Raw genomic sequence first — 21,882 nt, forward strand, 5'->3', positions numbered from 1 at the left:
TTATTTGTACCCCGCTACCATATCCTCAAGGGACTTGGTGCGGCTTACATGAGGCCGAGCCCACAATACAACAATACACAATAACAACAATAATACAAAACAATAAATAAACTCATAAGCAGAAATAAGCAATAAACATTAACAATAACACAACGCGTTTAAAAACCTATGGCTGGGCCAAATGTAGTGATTAAATTTTTTAAAAAATAATGCTGGGCATGACAAAGTGACATGTAACTGGGATAGAAGTTTTGAAGAGAGAAGAAATGTGCAGACAATCTTAAATCATTATTAAAGTGCATTTAGGGACATATTGCTGGGAGTTTCGTTATTCTGGGAAGGCACACTGAAACAACCACATTTTCAGGCTCCTCCTAAAGACTGCCAGAGTTGGGGCTTGCCTAATGTCCTTGGGGAGTGAGTTCCAGAGTCGAGGGGCCACCACCCGAGAAGGCTCTCTCCCTTGTCCCCACCAATCGCGCTTGTGATGGTGATGGGAGCGTTAGCAGGGCCTCTCCAGATGATCGAAGAGACAGTGTGGGTTCATACACAGAGAGTCAAAGTAATTTATTATTATCATTATTATTATTATCATTATTATTATTACATTTATTATTTTATTTTATTCTATTTATTATTATTACGTTTACATTATTTTACTCTATTATTTTTATTACATTTATTATTTTATTCTATTATTATTGGAAGGATATGTAAGCACATTTACATTGAAGGTTAGAATAATGGTTTAATCAGAGTTGGACAGCCTTATCTTAAATTACAGTTTTATGTAAATATTCAAAAACATTTAACCTACTGATGCCTCAATGTAATTTTATTGGTATCTAGTTTTATTTTAAAATTTACCAGTAGCTGCATTTCCCACCCTCGGCTTATTCTCGAGTCAATAAGTTTTCCCAGTTTTTTGTAGTAAAATTAGGTGCCTCACTTATATTTGAGTTGGCTTATACTTGAGTATAAACAGTAACTTGGCATAAGAGATACTATATTGAAAAAACATGTATAGGTACAAACTATACTATGTATATTCTGCAGTAGTATAATATACACACATACTCATGTATCATAAATATTACAGATACCGTTACAGAGCACGAGTTTTAGAAGTGATTCATGAAAATATGAAGGCAGGAAAATTTTTGGAAGCAAAAATTTTGGAAGTAAATGTCTATAGCCAATTTTATTACAAGTTGAAAAGCAATGGGACGAAATAGAAGTTGTTGACATTTTTTTCTGTCAAATTAGCAACTGAGGGATTCCCCTGCCACAAGATGTATTGTTTAAACAGGTGAACAAGTGAGAAAGTGGATGACATTCTGCACAGATATATAAATCTATGTCTACGATGAACCTATGGAAAAATTGGTTCGTCCTTGACACAGCAAGCCAAACTGACAGTTGTGAGGTAGGTGCTTAACTTTTGATCCTTATCTCTAGAACACTTTTTAAAGTCTTTAAAAATATATTGTCAATTTAAATGAAAGTGAAAACACACAAAAATAAATAGATATTCTGCCTATCTGAAGTATATCTGCTTCAGCAGAGGAGGAGACTGGGACCCTTTCTACACTGCCATTTAATCCAGTATTTGATCACAGATTATCATCTTTGAACTGGATTATATAAGTCTATACCACCATATAATTCAGTTCAAATCAGATAATCTGGGATCAGAGACTGGATTATATGGCAGAGTACAAAGGATCTGGGAAGCAAGACAGATAACTTGGAACAGTGCTCAAATGTGGCTATTGAATTCATTTTGAAAGTAGAGGGAACCCTCAGAATTTTTTTTTAGCAGTATGAACAAAAACCCTTCTCATTTTGCAGTAAGGCTTATGCATACTTTTCCACTTCAAACAAATGTTTATAAACTAATTTGTAACACTAAAACATTGCATGGTTGCTAATCTTTGAGAAAATATGTGGCCCTGATAGAAAAACAAAACCAAACAAAAAACAACTCATGGGTCCTTTGACATCATATACCTATAGTGCTATAATTCTACTTTAAAGGACATGGCAGTCCTACCAAATCTGCATTTTAGATATTTACCCTTCTCAGCCAGAGAATTCTCTTATGTTAAAAACTCCAAGATACCATAGAATATTAATGCCGCAGTTAAAATGGCGTTATGGTGGCAATTTCACAATAAAGTTGTTCCTACACATTTGCAGGTTAAGCATTTGCAGATTTGATCATTCGCAGATAGCTGTATTTACCACTGCCTCTGCTACTAGCCTACACAGGATTGGGAAAAAAAACACACACCTTTTTCTAGGTATTTGTAGGTCCTCCAAAACATTTCTATGTTCAAATTTTCTAGGAGGATCTACAAAGGCCTGGAGAAGTGTTCTTTTGGGTAAACAAAAATAGTATGATTTTATTTCGATTTTTGTTTCCATAGGGGCCCCTATGTCTCTAATGCCTGAAAATACTCACAAATACGTATTTATGTAGGGCTGGAGCCATACAGTTTATCTTTGTTTTTAATCCCAACTCTTTCTGTGTTGCTTGACTTTAATATTTGTCAGGTAAGAAGTGTACTTTGTTTGCCATTACTGCAACTTCAGCGTAACCATCAGTATTCAAAGCTTTTTCTTTTGAAAGATTAAAGGCAAACAAATGAAAGCTGAGATTCATATCCCCCAGAATCCACCTGAATTCTAGTACATATGCAAATAGAACTACTACAAAGAACCTTGGTTAAATATTTGCAGCACCATCTATAGAAGTCAACTGAAAAGAAAAGTCCACCAGGCAGGATTTCAGTCTTAATTAGAAAGTTTACTGGAATTATAATTTCAATAAGACTGTTATCAGAAACCTTATAAGGTTATTGTTGCTATTTTTAAAGGACTGATTGCATCTTATTATATACTCTTAGGGAGTGTTGTTATGGGCTCTCAAGCCATTTCGTGTTTATGGTGACAATGGCACGAAGGTTACTTGGCAAGATTCAATTGGAGGGGGATTTGCCATTGCTGCCCTCTGAGATTGAGAGAGTGTGACTTATCCAAGGTCACCCCAGTGGGTTCCCATGACCAACTAGTGATCTCCCAGAGTCCTGGATTAACATTCAAACTATTACATTATACTGGCTTTCTAGGAAGCATTACCTTTTTTGGACCTTACCTTTTGCAATTTTAGCCATACTTTTGGTGCATTACAATGTTCACAGCAAATGTTTCTACGGGCCAACATGCACAGCACAATCCTTTAAAGTCAGATTATTCCATTGTAGAAATAATGGGCCGAATCATTCTTAAGTAATGCTTTCATGAAAGAAAACCACAGAGTGCACTTTCCTGGTACAGAAAACTTTACCAGCATTCCAAAAGAGGTAAAAGAGTTGCTATTTCACCAAGCAAGAAACTGCAGAATACAGTGGCCATGTGACATTTCCTCTAGCTGGCTATCCTTGTTAAATCACCAACTGAAAGGGGCATTGCACTCCTAAGCAGCTATGCTGCTGTTGCTGTTCTCTAATCCCAACACAAAGACAAAGGATAACACAGACAGACAGTGTATAGCGGCAGAGGCTTAATGGCAAATAAGGTTCTTTACTGCCAGCTGCCAAATGAACACAGAAAACAGGCTGAGCAACACAGGAAAAATAAATAAACCCATTTTCACCTTCATATGTAAGGCCATCTAGCAAATCAGCATGAACTTGTCATACATAATTGATAAAAACAGCCCCAGAAGGGAAGTTCTTTGGCTATCCACATGTATTTCCCCAGGATCTGTGGCAAAAAGGTTGATTTCCTTCTACTCAAAGCCTGCAAAAAGAGCAGGCCACCCTGTAAATAGGTTGTACTATCCCTGTTGCACTGCTTAATAATCTATCTATCTATCTATCTATCTATCTATCTATCTATCTATCTATCCTCATTTTCAAAACAAAAATTTGATCTGGTTATTTCCAGTTTTAGGGTTTGTTTTCTCCTTGGCAGTCCACACTAATTTCAGAGACAGAAAATTGGCCCCTTTACCAAATGTAGTTGCCTATCCCAGTGATAAGTGGATATTATGGCTTTCAAAAGGTCTCTATGCAGTAACACTGTTCATAGCAGGAACCACACAAAGATATACTTCCATATGGAATATGTGCTTCGTACACAGAGGGTGGCATACAATCTAGGAAAATACATTGTCGGCATCATCTCTAAGGCCTCATCTACACTGCCATATAATACAGTTTCAGAATGAAGTTGACTGCACTAAACTAGATTATATGGCAGTGTATGTCCTTTTCAGTTTTTGCTTTGGATAAGGATTATTAACTATTACATTTAATAATAATAATAATAATAATAATAATAATAATAAACTTTATTTATGCCCCACCACAATCTCCCATAGGGACTTGGGGCAGCTCACAAAACAGCATATGATGGTGCCATACAACACATAAAATGCAATCCACCGACATATAAAATCAATAACACATTTACATAAAACCAGACATATAAAATTAACAAAATCTACCTCTATTAAATAAAATCAGTAAAATGTGGCTAAAGCAATTGATTTTAAAAGATCCATACAATCGATTTAGCGTTCCAGATGTAAACCAATCAGAATGTAGACATAAAGTGTTAAAGTAATTGGCAATCAGTCTAGCTACTGCTTTAAATGTTATCAAAGGCCTGCTGAAAAAAACAAGTTTTTAACTGCATTGTCGAAGGCTTCCATGGTTGGAGTCACTGGGTTGTTGTAGGTTTTTCAGGCTATATGGCCATGTTCTAGAAACATTCTCTCCTGACCTCACAACCTCTGAAAATGCCTGCCATAGATGCAGGCAAAACATCAGGAGAGAATGCTTCCAGAACATGGTCATATAGCCTAAAAAACCTACAACAACCAAGTTTTTAACTCTTTCCGAAAGTGCTGCAGTGTGGGGGCTTGCCCAGGTTCCCTGGAGAGTGCATTCCAGAGCCAGGAGGCCACCACCAAGAAGGCCCTCTCCCTTGTCCCCACCAACTGTGTTTGAGACAAAGCGGGACCAAGAGGAGGGCCTCCCCGGCAAATCTTAGAACCCGCACCTGTTCATAGGGGGAGATGCGGTCATGAAGATAGGCTGGACCTGAACCATTTCAGAGCCATTAACAAGAAGGACCATTTAGAACTGAAACCTACCACCAGTCACAGCAAGGAAAGAAAAACAAACAAACAAACAAACAAACACTAAGCTTCAGAGACTTCTTTGTAGTCTGGCACATCACCAGCACTATTTAGCAGACAAGGCTAAAGACCTTGTAAAACTACAGCCCCCGGAACTTCATTAAAATGATATCAAAATGTATTAATGCTATGATGCACCCTGGTATTCAAATGCGACATGTACATACCTGGATTCTTTCTTTTTGGACACCAGAGGGAGCAATATATATCTCATCGCTGCAGGGAGAAACCAGAATTTTAGTAACATGTAGAAAGCAGCAGAAAGCATCTGGCTTAATTTGAAAACACAATAGGATACCCAAGAATATTTTTCTCACAGTGATGCTTGTCAGCAGTGGCAGTTAACCTACTGCCATAGGCCCTAGAACAGCAAGCATCAGAACAGTTTGAATGTGATTATTTTTGTTACTCTATAGTTACTCAACAAAATGCTCTATATAACATATATTCAATTACTACACAACACTGTGATTACCCTGTATATTCCAAACATGCTAATCATTTTATCTGCACAGGCAAAAATATGATATTGTCAAGTTAATTTAACAAAACCCACAGATCCAAATCAGCTAAAGTAAAGCAATTTTATTTATACCCTGCCTTTCTCCTTGTATGGGTCCCAAGATGAAGAACAAACTTAAAGGAAATAAAGTAATACAGTTTTAAAGCTCTCAATACATATCACATTGTGATTCCTTTTCCCAGACAACAAAAAGGGGCCAAAAAAGCTTCAAAAGCTATTGTAATGTTATTTTGTGTTTCTTGGTGGATTTAAGGAAGTCTAGAACCACAATATATGAATATGTTGGATTTTGTTGTGGTATGCTGAACTTTGGAATGCTTCCCTGCAAACATGCAGAGCAGAGACATCTAGTGGCTAACTGGATCAGCTAAACCAACTTTCCCTGTGTTTGAAGACAAAGGCAGCATTATGTTTCTAGTAAAAATGGGGTTTGTGGAGGGGGTTATTTCCATTTATAAATAACATTCCACTAGCATTGCAGTGACATGTTCTCAGAGATAAAAATAAAAATCTTGATAGAATATTTGTGGGGAAATGTTCAGAATTTTAAACGAGTTCTGAATGCACACGTTCTTAATGCAAGTTACTCCATACATCACTTATGCAACATATTTGTACCTAACCTATTTCATATCCTTTGGTTTGATGGATATAGCATTTGGATTTGAAGAGGACCCTGTTTAGTGCTATGCCCCACAGAAATAAAACCCTATTATCTCTATTTGCCACAATTATCAGTGCCCCCAAACCTACATTTGCAGGCAGTAGTCACATTGAGCAATGGAGAACTATTCTCCTGGTGACTGGAGTTCAGCAGGAAAAAGTTTCCACCTGCTCCCACCAGTGATCTCTGGTGCTACAAGGAGTTGCAACAGAGATTTAGCTTCTAAGGTGCCTTTCTACACTGCTATATAAACTTCAGATTATCTGAACTGGATTATATGGCAGTGTAGACTCATGCAATCCAGAAAATCTGGATTATATAGCAGTGTAGAAACGGCCTGAGTGTCACACCAAAAGACTGCTGATGGGAGGGGGACAGAAGTGTCATCCTGCTCTGACTGATCCCCAGTAGAGCAGACCTCCATCACTTGACTGCTGCTGGCTTTTAAGGAGGTTTGGTGAGTCTGGACAGGAAATAAGATGTAGTTACACATTCGCAAGGATGGCTGTGATGCAGGGTCTTACTGTATGTTTTCACATATGCAAAAATACTAGATTCAGGAAATGATTGTTAAGACCAGGGAGCTTTCCGACTATGTTAGTTAGTACAGTTTATGACATGCAGTAATTGATTTCAGTTAAGGTATCAAGTCTATCAGACTACTACACTATATATAAGAACTTCTCCTTTTAAAAAAGGTTAATGATTTTAATCAGTGATGCAAAACACTGTCATGACAACAATAATCTAAAATGGGGGGGGGGGGGTTGCTTCTGCCACCTTGCTGCTTCAAAATTAAATTTGGTATAGCTTATGTGTGTGTTTTGCAGACCAAATAACAGGGTACAAATTGCTGCTAATTATTTTAAAATAAGCATATCTTATTTTATGCATACCAAATTTTCTACTTCTTATGGATACAAAACTGTGATAAAGAAATGATAATCAATTTATTAAAGTGGAAATTTCAATAATTTTCTACTGGAATAAAAAACATTCCTTGGAATTTCCATTATTGCTTCAATTATTATATCAACCACTTTTTAAGTTTCAAAATATATTGGGCCCTTGGTATTGGCTGGGGTTTGGTTCCAGACACCTTCATGGATACAAAAAAAATAATCTGTGGGTGCTCAAGTCTCATTATATACAAAGGGGTACTACAATAGCAACATCAAGGCTTTATGTTTGGAAATTATTTTGAATATTTTCAAGCAGTGGATACTTGAATCTGTGGATACAGAATACATGGCTACAGAGGGCCAACTGTACAGTAATAGATAATTGATTATTACATTGTTGTAACTGCATGTTTGTGACTTCTTTATACTCATTTTCAAGGTAAGAGTAAACAAATCAGAAACCACAAGAGACTGCAAACCATATTTATATGACTTAAATTTTCCACTAAAATGGTCATGTATATTGTCTGCCAATATACTATGTTATTTATTTATTTATTTATTTGCTGCATTTGTTGACCGCCGTTCTCAGCCCTAGGGCGACTCACGGCGGTGTACAACATATAAAAACACATTTACAATAAGCAATAATCACTAATACACAATAATAAATTACACTAAATAATCCGCTCCGTCTTATCGTAGAATCATAACCAAGCTCGTAAACCATATTCCGTTCCAGTTGTCATTACCAGTAAATGTAGCGCTCAGTTAAATGCCTTCTCAAATAGCCACGTCTTTAGGCCCTTACGGAAAGACATAAGGGAGGGCGCCTGTCTGATGTCAACAGGGAGGGTGTTCCACAGCCGGGGGGCCACCACCGAGAAGGCCCTCTCTCTCGTCCCCGCCAGACGTGCCTGTGAAGCAGGCGGGATCGAGAGAAGGGCCTCCCCGGACGATCTCAAGGCCCTCGTGGGCTCATAGGCCGAGATGCGGTCCGCAAGGTATTTTGGGCCGGAACCGTTTAGGGCTTTGTAGGATAACACCAGCACCTTAAATTGGGCCCGGTAGCAGATCGGCAGCCAGTGGAGCTGGAACAACAAGGGCGTTGTGTGCTCCCTGCGTCCTGCTCCTGTTAGTAACATGGCTGCCGCGCGCTGGACTAGCTGAAGCTTCCGGGCCGTCTTTAAGGGCAGCCCCACGTAGAGAGCGTTGCAGTAATCAAGGCGGGATGTGACCAGAGCGTGTACCACCGTGGCCAAGTCAGACTTCCCGAGGTACGGGCGCAGCTGGCGCACGAGCCTAAGCTGTGCAAATGCTCCCCTGGTCACCGCTGAAACCTGGGGATCCAGGCTCAACGATGAATCCAGGATCACACCCAAGCTGCGAACCTGCGCCTTCAAGGGGAGTGCGACCCCGTCCAGCACAGGCTGTAACCCTATACCCTGTTCGGCCTTACGACTGACCAGGAGTACCTCTGTCTTGTCTGGATTTAATTTCAGTTTGTTCGCCCTCATCCAGACCATTTCAGCGGCCAGGCTGTAAGACCTGGCTGTGGGACCAAGCCTTTGGGGCACTGCAATGAGGCAATAAGAGCAAACCTACTGCGCTGACGAGAGCCAGCATGGTGTCTTGAGATGGTTTAAAACAGCTGATTTTAAAGTAGATGTAAGTTATTTTAATATTTGTGTATATTTATAGTTTTATGTCCCAGTATTGAATATTTGCCGTATATATGTTGTGCTCTGTCCTGAGCACACCCCTGGAAGGGTGGAATATAAATGTTTTTAATAATAATAATAATAATAATAATAATAATAACTGTTGTAGTTCAGGGTGATGGTAACGTTGCTACTACTGGTAGAAGGGAGAAGAGGGCTGTGCAGGTGTTGGAAGAGGAGCAGCAGCGAAATCGGATTAGATAGATAATCATGGCTCCGAGTGATTCTGAAACCTTTGAGGGCTTCTCCGACTGTGAAATGGGGGATGGGGAGGAAAGCAGGGGAGTCAAGCGAGCTACTCACGAACAAGAGTCCGACGAGGAGATTCAAAGGAAGTGTATCCGTGATATGCTTAGCGCTTCTACAGAGGACGAGGACTTCATGGGGTTTGAAGGGAGTGATGGGTCTGGGAGTGACACGAGGGAGGAGGATGAGCTGGATTGGACCCGTGTACAAGAAATTAGGGATATCTGTAATCAACCCACCTCCAGCAAGGACTTTGAGGGGTTTACTGGAGAATGGCAACCGGGAAGCACTTTGCAAGATCTAAGTCTTGACAGACGCTGGCAGAGGTAGAGGGATGGGTGCTCAGGTTCAGCTGTGGGGAATGGGGCAGCTGAGAGCGATGATGAAAGGGTGGGGAGCTCCTCAGCCTCTGATGAGGAGCTTTAGGTTAAAAATGGGTTTTTGTTGTATGGATCTTTGCAGAAGGCAAAGTGTCTCTTTTGGGGTGTGAATCTTTGTTCCTGCCAACTCTTGTGCTTGGGTCCTTGGACTACAGATTGCTGTGTTCTAGCATTTCTGTTTTTCTTCTTGTGATTCTGTGTATGATGACTGCTGCTCTACTGTTTTGACTTTGGACCGTTTTGGACAACGTTTTGCTTCTTGGACTTACTCAACTCACCTACCTCGTGCCACGACCTTGGAACGTCTTTTGGACTCCGGGTTATATTTCAGTTTCTCATATCGCCTTATTTTTGATGCCAAACTGTTGGCTGAGCTTGGGGCACTGAATTTAAGTGTTTCAAAGACTCTGTTGTGAACAATACATTTGTGTTTGGACCTTTTACTCTCTGTGTTTGGCTTTACTGAGGCTTCTGGGTCTTGACAATAATAATAATAATGATAATAATAATAATAATAATAATAATAATAATATATTTATGCTAATTTTTTGTGACTGTCTTCTACAAAAAACAAAAAAGGATATTTAAAAAGGCAAATATATCTTGAATCAAGTCATTGTGAAATGTATAATATCCCCCCTAGAACTATCTGAACTGACCTTGGACTTTTTATCTAGAGACTGGCTAGTCAAGGTATAAAAACTTTGTGGCATAATTATATGCAGTATAATGTGTCTTCATCCAGCTAGGAATATTTTAAACGGGCACATTCTTTTACTAAAAGGGTAGATGGTTTTTCCTCTTATCACCACTAAGAGGAGCCAAGTATCCACAAATAAAAATATTCACATAGCTTTAGTTAAAAGGAGCGAAATATTTCAATACATGTATTTTTACAAAATCTACTCTGAGTAATGCACCTCCAATCAAACCATTATTTTGTCAGGTGTTGGATATTATCTATATTCTTCAGTGAGTTTGCTTCCTTTAGGGATACAAGAACATAAACATCTTTACCTGAGATAACAACGTTAAAAAGAGAAGGCGCGAAGAGATATGCTGGATGTGAGAGGAAGGGTTTTATCTAGTCCAATATTCTGTTCACACAATAGACAATCAATTGACTTTTGGAAACGTCCCATACTCCACAGTAATCACTTCACAGAGGTTTTGGGAGTGGATGTGGTATATATCCACTTGACTAGGAGTTAATTCATGTGACCGTGTGGTGCACGTGGCCTTTTTTTCTAAAGACACTGAGCCAGAAAAAAGCCAGCTTGATTTCACCCAAATCTACATTGTGTTTCATGCTTTCCTACTCCTTTCTTGTTATGAGTGGATTGAATGATTTGTATGTTTGGCATCTGGCTGAGGCATATTAAGGTCTGGCAAGGCTTAAGGCGGCATCCTAAAAATGGAACCTGGAAAATGGCATTATGAAGAACAAAGGAGATGAAGAATTCATTAACTTTGGCAAGAAAAGTGCTAATGAGAAAACTGTTGACAACTGTTGAGCTTTTGGTTGCAAAAACCAAATGTTTACATAGCCAAAGACCATAGCTCTTTAAGTTAAATAACCTATCTGTTCTGGAATTGATGAGGCTATAGCAGGTCTGAGATGAATGGCAGAGGTTATCTAAACAACCAAGTAATCAATAACCAAACATCACTATCCTTTTCCTTTTCAACAATGTGGCTGATCTGTGAGGAATGTAGGTCTATACATCCACCTGTCTTCTCCAGTAGCAGGCCTGAATGTTGGAGGTTGGTGAGTATGAATGAGTGAATATATGTGAGTGAATGCTGTGTATATGCAACGTCTGACTTTTGTGTATGTAACCAATATAGCTATTATAAAACCAGTACTGGTTCTGTGTCTCTATTTCTTTCTAGGAATGCACCTGATGTACTCTGTCCCACTGAAAACAGATTAAAGAACATTTTTAAGGTTCAAAAAGTATTCATGACATTCTCTCCAAATTGATTATGTGTACTTTAATGTAAAAAAAAATATATAACAAAAGAACACTACTCACCCATGCTTTATGCTGATACCACCACCGGTACCTGTAACCCATCCTAAGTGATAAAACTGCCGACAAAGCTCTGGGATCAGATTCCTGGGATGCACATTGTCCTGTAGAAGGAACAAAAAGTATTGAAAAAATAGTGATTTATTTATTGAAAGCTGCAGTGTTTAGTAAATTAACAAGAACAGTTGAATAAAAAAGGCATTTCTGGCTAATTGGGGAGATTTTTAAAAGTTAATTATTTTTATAGATGTGTGGCTTTGTTATGAGAGAAACATAATTTCTACCTTATCTTAGAAGAAGAAAACTTCCCAAATGCCTTTCTTCAGAACAATTGTTTGTTGCTGATTAAATGTATATCCTTAATTGAATAACTGAAAAAAATTATATATATATATATATATATATATATATATATATATATATATAAAATTAATGGCACCTTGGTTTAAAAACAATTGGATTGGCAGGCAATACATTTGTTTTTTCTATACAGAACAGTGAAATGTTCCTGCTAGTTCTGTTCCCACTGTATGGACATACCTCACTTAGAAAAGTATGGACTTATTAAAGAGCTAAAAAAGGGGCATTACCACTTTAACAGAAAATTTGGAATAAGTTCTAAGACCAGAATAAAAAGACATGTGAAATAAAAGCAACCAGATCTCCTACGCCTTGCAGAAGTTAACAGAAAAAGAAAAAGAAAAGAAAAAGAAGACTCTTTGTAAACTTCTTCCAAATGTATATAGATTTTTCATTTCAACAGCCTCCATTTTTGTTAGGATTCCCATTTTAAGGGCCAACCTTATTCCCATTTTGCTTCAAAAATAACTGCTGGTGCTGCAGACTTATCTGCTTTCTATTTTGCTGTTGAGTAGAATCCTATTCTTTCCCATGTCAAGCTTGTATTCCACCATGTTCTACAGACACACTACTACATACATCACTGACAGTCTGCATTTCTCCAGCCTTCCTTCACCATCTTTCCAATGCTGACAGAGGATATGGAGGAAAAGTTGAAGACAGTACAGAAACACTTCGTAAAAAAGGAACCTCTTATGCTTGGAAATAAAGGTTGGCTGTACACCATGCTTTCTTGAACACACTTATCTAGAAAGAAAACTTGGCATATGCCTCCTGTACTCTTCACACAAGGTCTACTCAGAGCTTCAAATTAACTTGTTACTTGCAGTTAGTCCCTTTCATTAGTGACACAAAAGTACAATTACATAAATGGAATCATAGAATCGTAAGAGCTGGAAAGTCCAACTGCCTGCCATATAAGAAAACAAAGCTAAAATACTTCTGATAGATGATCATCCAACCTCTGCTTAAAGACCTCCCAAGCTGAGACCACCATCCTCCAAAGCAGTCAATTTAGCTGAAGAACAATTCTTAACAGTAAATAAATTCTTTCTAATCTTTAGGTGGAATCACTTTTCTTGTAATTTGACTCTTGATTTGTGTTCTAGTATGTGGAGCAGCAAAAAACAAGCTAGCTTCTGCTTGTACATGACATTCCTTCAGATATTTAAAGATTGCTATGTGTCCCATTTCAGTCTTCTCCTTCATGCTAAACTTGCCCAGACCCTTTAGTCACTCTTCATAAAGTTTGCTTTCCAGACTTTTTATCATCTTGATTGTCCTTTCTGGATATATACCAGCTGGTCAATATCCGTCTTGAACTGGACACATGAGGTCTGAGTAAAGCAGAACAGAGTGACATTACGACTGTCCTGAACCTTGGCACTCTGTTCATATTGATGCCCAGAAGTCCATCCAGTTGTTTGCCTACTACATCTCACTGCTGACTGTCTATTAAGACCGCTGGATTCCTTTCACATGTATAGCTCTTATTCTAGGTATCACCTATACTACATTTGTACATTTTAATTTTCCCAGCTTAGATGTAATATTTTTTATTTACCTGCTGATAATCATTTTATTAATTTTGGCCCAACTGTCCAATCTCTCAAGGTCTTTTGAGTTCTGATATTGTTTCTCCAAATTTGTCCTCTGCAAATCTGCTAAGAATGCTTTCTATTTAATTATCCAATTCAATTCTAAAGAAGTCAACACCGGACATATTTCTTTTTAAAACATGAGCAAAATGTTAAATGTAGATTACAAAAATGGTGGTTGTGATGAGAAGGTCCAAATAATGTCACACTGCCCCCTCGGTCTAGGTTCTGCCCAGATGTATTATATATTTATTATATTTATTATTTTATGATATATGGATATTTCTGGTAATAGATAAAGTAGGGACACCAAATGGCAGAAGCGAAACACCTCTTGGTTCAAATGCCAGCTCAGGCTTTATTGGGAATGTTATGGAGAGGAAAATGTGGATGAGAAAAGAATATGTACGTAGTCCAGGCTAGCACCTTAAAATTATAACAAAAATAGAAGTCATCTACTTTTGGAACATCGGAATTAGCAGATGGAAACTCTCTCTCTCTCTCTCTCTCTCTCTCTCTCTCTCTCTCTCTCTCTATATACAGAGAACTCTACAAACTTTGCTCAGCATCTTAGTATGCACAGTAGATGCTTCACATTAAATGTTTCATTAGACCTCAACTACTATACATTTTCTCATAAAAGGACTACTTTAAAGAATCCTAAGTATTTACATTTGGACCGAAGAAAAATAAATTAGATTTCTGAAATTCATTCCACTTGGTAGGGTAAACCTGCCATCAGTAACAGAGCTAAAAGATAGCTTTTAAATGGAGTTCTGCCGAAATTACCATTAACAACTGCAATTTGTCATTCTTCATTTACCACATCTTAGCAGATGCCAACAAAACACTCCAGGGCAGTTTTCCTGTTAATGTAAATGGGAGTACCTCGATTGAACACAATGCAGCTATGCAGATTTACACAAGTTAATGTTGTGAATCATTGCTAATCTGGATTTGACTATAAAAATCAAATTCCCTTTGAAACCTTTCATATTACTACATATTAGTCCAGCTTTATACATGCTATTTGCTGCAAAGAAAAATGATTTATATTTGCATAAGCTCAAAGCAAGTTTCACTGCACCAGAACGTCTTCCAAATGAGTTTCAATTTATGCTAAATATCAGCATAATAGCAGATATTTGCAAAAGGATTCACAAGGGATTTACAGAATTACTGTTACACCAACAGGATTGGGGTATAGTGATGGGGAAAAAATGGCAAACTTGCTCTAATATTTCAAGGGAAGTCCAGCTAACTTGTACAAATGCCTTAAATTATAACAAAACACAAGCAAATCTGATGTGCATTCCAAGTGTACAAACAGACCCTTAGTAGAGGGAACTTTACTCATCATGGGTTTAACAGCAAGTACAGTAATCGCAGAACAAGTGGCATTTAGGTTATTAGAAAACTAGTGACCAGAAGTAAACTATGTAAAGGAATGACAACCTCTTTTGGTTAGAACAACCAACTGGCCAAACTGTCCTATTTTCTTTCTGGGGATTATCTACACTCAGTCGGCTACATAGCTGCATGTATTATAAAAGCTGCCCACCTGAGAGATCTTTTTCTCTGACCAAAACGGGGTCTCTTGTCATGGCGACAAACTTATTTAAAATCATTTTGTAATTTAATTTAATCTGATTCTATAAAATGTATTATTTAATCAAGTTTTAGGTGCCTAAATGTATTTTAGCAAACTTTTACAGAAGTGCTTGGATAGGGATATTTTTCTTTATTGTGTCTTTGCATACTTGTCTATTGTCTTTTACTGTTGATCAGAGGGCTAATCAATAAAGGAATCTATCTGTAGAGGAATGACTAACATTTCAAAGCTCTAACTTCAGATGTGTTTTCAATCCACTGGTTCTGTACACAGACAGACCTTATTCCCTTGGCTATTTTCAATTATGCCAGAGCTTTCCAAACTATGTGCTGCAACACCTTAGTGTGTGGCTGTAGTGTGTAGGTGTGTCGTGCAAACGTAACAAGAAATGTCCGAGTCTATGTGTAATAAGCAATAAATCATATATAGAGAAAAATATAACTGAAAGGTTTTAATTAAGTATGTTGTGTCTCCATACCTTATTACAATTTACGTATGTGTCCATGTCTCTTACAAGAGGTTGGTTTAACCTCTGGCTTGCTAGGAAAGTTGAATTACTGTGTCATGAAATGATGCAAAAAATAAATAAATAAAAAGTGTGCCATCAACATGAAATGTTTGGGAAACCTCTGCTCTACTACACAATATCCCAGAGTACTTGTAAGGTATCAGCACAAACACAAAACAATCTATGCGTAATGTCAAAGTGTATTATCAAAAGAGCATGTAGTATTCCATTTACCAAAATCCCCAGTACATAGCTCAATTCAGTGGTACACAGAAATCAAAAGGAGCAGCCGCTCTCAAACGTAACAGTTCTAGGTCTGGATAAGGATTCCACTGTATATAGGCTTCAGGGATACATACAATAAGAAAAGTCATATAAACAAAGTAAGCACTGAGTCATGAGGCTATATGTAAACTGAAGACAATAATGAGGATGAAGCGCCACTCTCAAAACAATCTTCATGGAAAAGATCCAACTCAAGTCCAGTGAAAATGGAGCACTGCTTCTCAAAATAAGTCTTCAAAGGAAAAGTCCAAACGGCATTCAACAGAGGTGCCCGGGTATTTTTGTACCCTGTTTCGGGGAAAGCAATCCCCTTCCTCAGGAGTTGATAAAGTCAGCAACTCTAGACTCTTATATCATGCCAGATAGCTTACACAAAAAGTGACTCTGCTTGAAGTAAATTCACACTGGGTTAATTCCTCCCAAATCCTTCTAGTACTTTCTGTTGGTCATGGGGATTCTGTGTGGGAAGTTTGACCCAATTCTTTCATTGGTGGGGTGCAGATTGCTCTTTGATTTTAGGTGAATTATAAATCCTAGCAACTACAACTCCAAATGTCAAGGTCTATTTTCCCCAAACTCCACCAGTCTTCACATTTGGGCATATTCAATATTCGTGCCAAGTGTGGTCCAGATCCATCATTGTTTGAGTCCACAGTGCTCTCTAGATGTAGGTGAACTATAACTCCAAAACTCAAGGTCAATGTCCGTCAGACCCTTCTGGTATTTTTTGTTGGTCATAGGAGTTCTGTGTGCCAAGTTTGGTTCAATTCCACCATTGGTGGAGTTCAGAATGCTCTTTGATTGTAGGTTAACTATAAATCCCAACAACTACAACTCCCAAATGACAAAATCAATGGTGTAGTAGTTTGAATGTTGAACCAAGACCCTGAAGATCCTGTTCAGTTCCCTACTTAGCCATGAAACCCTTGGGTGACACTTTTGACCTCAGAAAACCCTGTGATAGATTAGTCTAAGGCTGTATCTACACTGTAGAATTAACACAGTTTGACCCCACTTTAACTGCTATGGTTCAATGCTAGGGAATCATGGAAGTTGCAGTTTTACGAAATCTTTCATCTTCTCTACCAAATAGTGCTTGTGTTTCATGGAACTAAAACTCTTATGATTCTATAGCATTGTGCCATGGCAGTTGAAGTGGTGTCAATTTGCATTAAAATTCTACAGTACAGATGTAAACAAAGCTAGAAATGATGTGAAGGTGCAGAACAACAGTATGAAGCACTGTTTTTCCCAGCATACATTCAATCTAGTGTTTCATTAGGCCCTCAAAAGAGAATCATCAACTACCTGCCAATCTGTTATTGTCAACCTGCATTTAGGAAGGTAATCAAAATCATAAAAGCAGATAGTCTGGATTTCAATAATAATAAAGTTTATTTATATCCCGCTCCCTCTCCTCAAGGGACTCGGGGTGGCTTACGATATAAATATACAATAAGTGCAATACAATAAAAATCATAAAATGGAATAAACAATAACACATCCATCGATATAAAACACAAAATACAGCACAATCAAGTCACAAAAATTAACAATAAAATTATGAACATTAGATTAAAAACACACTCATTCCTATGAGCTAAAAGGGGCTTGCTGCTTGCTACTAAGTCCATATCCTAGAGATTGACTAATCACTATCAAAAGCCTGTTTAAATAACCAGGTCCTCAAGTCCCTGGGGGGCCACCACTGAGAAGGTTCTCTCCCTCATCCCCGCCTGCCTCGCTTGTGAAGGAGGTGGGACCGAGAGGAAGGCCTCCTCAGCCAATCGTGAGGCCCAAACAGATTTATATGGGAGGATGTGGTAACGTAAATAGGCAGGACCTGGGCCCTGCAGAGTTTTTTTTTAGGTACTAACGTGCACTTTGAATTGGGCTCAGAAACAAATAGGCAACTAGTGAAGCTGCTTGGGGGGTGGGGTGGGGGTTGGAGTTGTATGATCTGTATAACCCACCCCCGTCAGCAACCTGGGTGCCAATCTTTGTACTAATTGGAGCTTCTGAGTCAGGCCCGTAGCCAGGATTTCGTTTCGGGGGGGGGGGGGGTGAACTTTTTCAGGGGGGGTTTCGGGGGGGGGGGGGCTGAGTCTGAGTGAAACCTTTTGTATCATTACCCCAATACCCCCATGCATATGGGATATATTGAGTATGGTGATCAGATCATGATATGAATAAACATAACAGTTTAAATAATGCACCATTAAGGCCTTTTCGCGAACCACCATGAAAATTTCGGGGGGGGGGGGCTGAAGCCCCCCGAGCCCCCCCCCCCCCCCCGGCTACATGCCTGTTCTGAGTCATCTTCAGAGGTAGCCCTACATTACAGTAATCCATACGTTACAGTAATCCATACGAGATGGAACTAAGGCATGGACCACCGTGACCAGTTCTGGCTTTTCGAGGTATGATCAAAGTTGGTGCACAAGCTTCAATCGTGCATAGGTCCTCCCTGCCACCACCGACACCTGAGTGTCAAGTGTCAGTTCTGAGTCCAGGAGGACCCCCAAAGTGTGGACCTGTGTCTTAAGGGGGAGTGTTACCCCATTGGGCACTCCCCGATTTTATGTGGTATCTACAGGTTTACTAGTTGAATGTTTGGCCCATAAAACAATAAAAAATTAAAACAGTCAACACTGAATACTGGTGGGATTTGGTAGTGACTGTCCTTGGAATCCGGGAGTTATAGTTCACCAGCATCCAGACAGCACTGAACCCAACCGACAACGAATATGTGCCAGACTTGACATACAGATGTAACTTGGCCAACTTTGAATACTAATGGGGTTTGGGGAGATTGATTTTGGAATCCGGGAGTTATAGTTCACCAGCATCCAGAGAGCAATGAACCCAGCCGATGACGAATCTGGACCAAACTTGACATACAGACCCAACTTGGCCAATACTGGCAGGGTTTGAGGTGATTAGCCCATGATTTTTTGGGAATTGTAGTTCATCTACACCCTTTTGAACTGGATTATATGGCAGTGTAGACTCATATAATCTAGTTCAAAACAGATATAACCTAGTTCAAAACATTGCCTGTTTTGAACTTTAACCTCTTGTTTGCTACTAAAGCTGTTTTAAAACAATAAAAAAGTGTGTCAGAAACATGACATGTTTGGAAAGCTGGAATAGACTAAGATATATTTCAGAGGGAACCAAACTCCCTCTTGAGTATCCCTTGTCTATTATGGAAATCCTATGAAAATTAATGGGGGACTTGAAGGAGAGCAATACTACTACAAAGTTTCTTGATTTTTCAAACTGATCTCCAGAGGGTTTTTTTTAAAAGGCCAAATGTGACAACAGGTCTTAATCATTCTAAAGGCACAATTTCATAATAATGATTTTATTATTTTTACTTGCCTCTCCTAGTGGGTGGAGGCAGGTTACAGCATAATTACAATGCATAAACAATGCGCAGTCGGTTAAACTGCTAAGCTTGTTGACCGAAAGGTTGCAGGTTCAAATCCGGGGAGCAGCGTGAGCTTCCGCTGTCAGCCCCAGCTTCTGCCAACCTAGCAGTTTGAAAACATGCAAATGTGAGTAGATCAATACTCCGGCAGGAAGGTAACGGCGCGCCTTGCAGTCATGCCGGCCACATGAACTTGGAGGTGTCTATGGACAACGCCGGCTCTTTTGCTTAGAAATGGAGTTTTGAAACAATACACGTCTAAAAAAGCATGTCAGCAACATGGCATGTTTGGAAAGAGTTGGACACAAGTGAACTTAAAGGCGTGGGACAACCTTTACCTTTAAACATTGTAAATATTCTATAAATGCATGTATTAAATGTATTTCTATAAAATATACATATTAAAACATATTAAGACATACTAAAATACACAGAAACAGAGATTAAAACACAGGACACAAGTTTAAAATTCATGATGAAGCCCCTCTCTCCCCAGCTTGCATGGGCCGAAAGGAGACCGAAACAAGTTCCTTCCTCGTTACCTTGGCGTTCTCCCAGCCGTTCCTGCAGGGACAGCTGCAATCCCCCCGGGCTTCAGCCATAGAGCTAGGTTTCAGCAGCTGCCCTTCCTTCTTCCTATTGGGCTGCTGAAATCGGAAAGGAGAAGGAAGACCCCGGCCCTTTCCTGCTCCTGACGCAGTTGCATAGGCGAATCCCAGACTATAGTGCTAAAAGTTTATTGGACTTCAACTCCCAGAAGCCTCAGCTGCCTTGGGCAACGAGTAGGAATTCTGGGAGATGAAGTCCAAAACGCTTGGCAGACCAACGTTTGGGAAACACAGCATTACACTATAGAATACGATTTGTGTTCCTGGGTTATAAATGCCATTTGGGTCTATCATAAACACATGGAAACGGTTTTTTAAACTGCAAAACTATGTTTTGGGGGGACATCCTGCAACAATAGGATTTAAAGTGGATTCATTCTCTAGAGTGATGAGATATTGAATTGATTTTGTCATTTGGGAGTTATAGTTGCTGGGATTTATAATTCACCTACAATCAAAGAGCATTCTGAACTCCACCAATGGTGGAATTGAACCAAACTTGACACACAGAACTCCCATGGAAATACTGGAAGGGTCTGGTGGGCATTGACCTTGAGTTTGGGAGTTGTAGTTCACCTATATCCAGAGAGCATTGTGGACTCAAACAATGATAGATCTGGACCAAACTTGGCACAAATACTCAATATGCCCAAATGTGAACACTGGTGAAGTTTGGGGGAAACAGAACTTGACATTTGGGAGTTGTAGTTGCAGGGATTTATAGTTCACCTGCAATCAAAGAGTATTCTGAACTCCACCAACGATAGAATTGGGCCAAACTTACCACACAGAACCCCCATGAACAACAGGAATACTGTGTTTTCTGGTGGTCTTCGGCGACTCCTGTGACACCCACTCGCGACCCCCCCCCCCCCCCGGTGTCCCGACCCCTAGGTTGAGAAACGCTGTCAAACTACAAGAAAGGCGATTCCATCTGAACATTAGGAAGAACTTCCTGACTGAGAGCTGTTCAGCAGTGGAACTCTCTGCCCTTCAGTGTGGCGGAGGCTCCTTCTTTGGAGGCTTTTAAACAGAGGCTGGATGGCCATCTGTCGGGGGTGATTTGAATGCAATTTTCCTGCTTCTTGGCAGAATGGGGTTGGACTGGATGGACCATGAGGTCTCTTCCAACTCTGTGATTCTTTCAGCAGAGAAATAGTGTTGGGGAAGCTTCACCCGTTGGTTGTTATCATTTTGCCTGGCATGGTATTGTGATGCCATTGTGTATACATAGTAACTTATAGTGCAGGAAGCCTCCTTCAATGAGAGGAAAACGTTTTGCTTCTCGGATGCCGGGTAGACAGTGTCCCCACTGCACACTGAGTGCAGACAGTGGAGGATGAGTTTTGTGCAGGCGGAAGGGAGGCCAGCCCCTTGGTGCCTTTTCCTCTCAGGCAGTGCGATAGACAGCCCCGGCGGGAGGGCGGCGGGAGAGGGAAAGATGGCGGCCTCCTTGTGGCTCATCCGCTGCAGCAGAGGAGCGGCCAAGCTGTGGCTGGGCAGCAGTGTCTCCCGAGGGATCCTGCGTTGCCCGCCTCGGGAGATGCGGGGCAGGTTTCTGCACAGGACTCAGGAGCTTCTGGGTGAGTGCCTTGCTAGAGAGCGGTGAAATGGGCCCTTTGCCCGCAGTCTCACTCCTGGGGGAATGTCAGGCAGAAATGTCATTGAAAGGGAAGCAAAAGGGAGCCTTGAGGTTGTGTGTGCGGCAAAGAAATAGCTTCTGAGTTCTTGTGGGTTTTTTCGGGCTACATGGCCATGTTCTAGAGGCATTTCTCCTGACGTTTCGCCTGCATCTATGGC

General features: G+C 39.7%; 2 protein-coding genes across 3 annotated transcripts in view; one reads left to right on the top strand and one right to left on the bottom strand.

Annotated features, from left to right (window-relative positions):
• Positions 1-20,193, bottom strand: part of APIP (APAF1 interacting protein) — a 31,257-nt gene extending 11,064 nt beyond the window's left edge. For both annotated transcript variants that reach the window (XM_067462720.1, XM_067462719.1), the window contains exons 1-3: positions 20,017-20,193; positions 11,682-11,782; positions 5,377-5,425 (exon numbers count right to left, since the gene is read on the bottom strand). In XM_067462720.1, coding sequence (XP_067318821.1) covers positions 5,377-5,425; positions 11,682-11,782; positions 20,017-20,076 — 210 coding nt within the window. In that variant the 5' untranslated portion in view covers positions 20,077-20,193. The remainder of the gene's footprint in view (positions 1-5,376; positions 5,426-11,681; positions 11,783-20,016) is intronic.
• Positions 20,194-21,488: 1,295 nt separating this feature from the next.
• PDHX (pyruvate dehydrogenase complex component X) overlaps positions 21,489-21,882 on the top strand; it is a 47,141-nt gene continuing 46,747 nt past the window's right edge. Inside the window, exon 1 of the mRNA XM_060764855.2 lies at positions 21,489-21,665. Within this exon, the coding sequence (XP_060620838.2) occupies positions 21,524-21,665 (142 nt within the window). The 5' untranslated portion in view covers positions 21,489-21,523. The remainder of the gene's footprint in view (positions 21,666-21,882) is intronic.

The sequence above is a fragment of the Anolis sagrei genome, chromosome 1 (genome assembly GCF_037176765.1).
Source record: "Anolis sagrei isolate rAnoSag1 chromosome 1, rAnoSag1.mat, whole genome shotgun sequence".
Lineage (NCBI taxonomy): Eukaryota > Metazoa > Chordata > Lepidosauria > Squamata > Dactyloidae > Anolis > Anolis sagrei.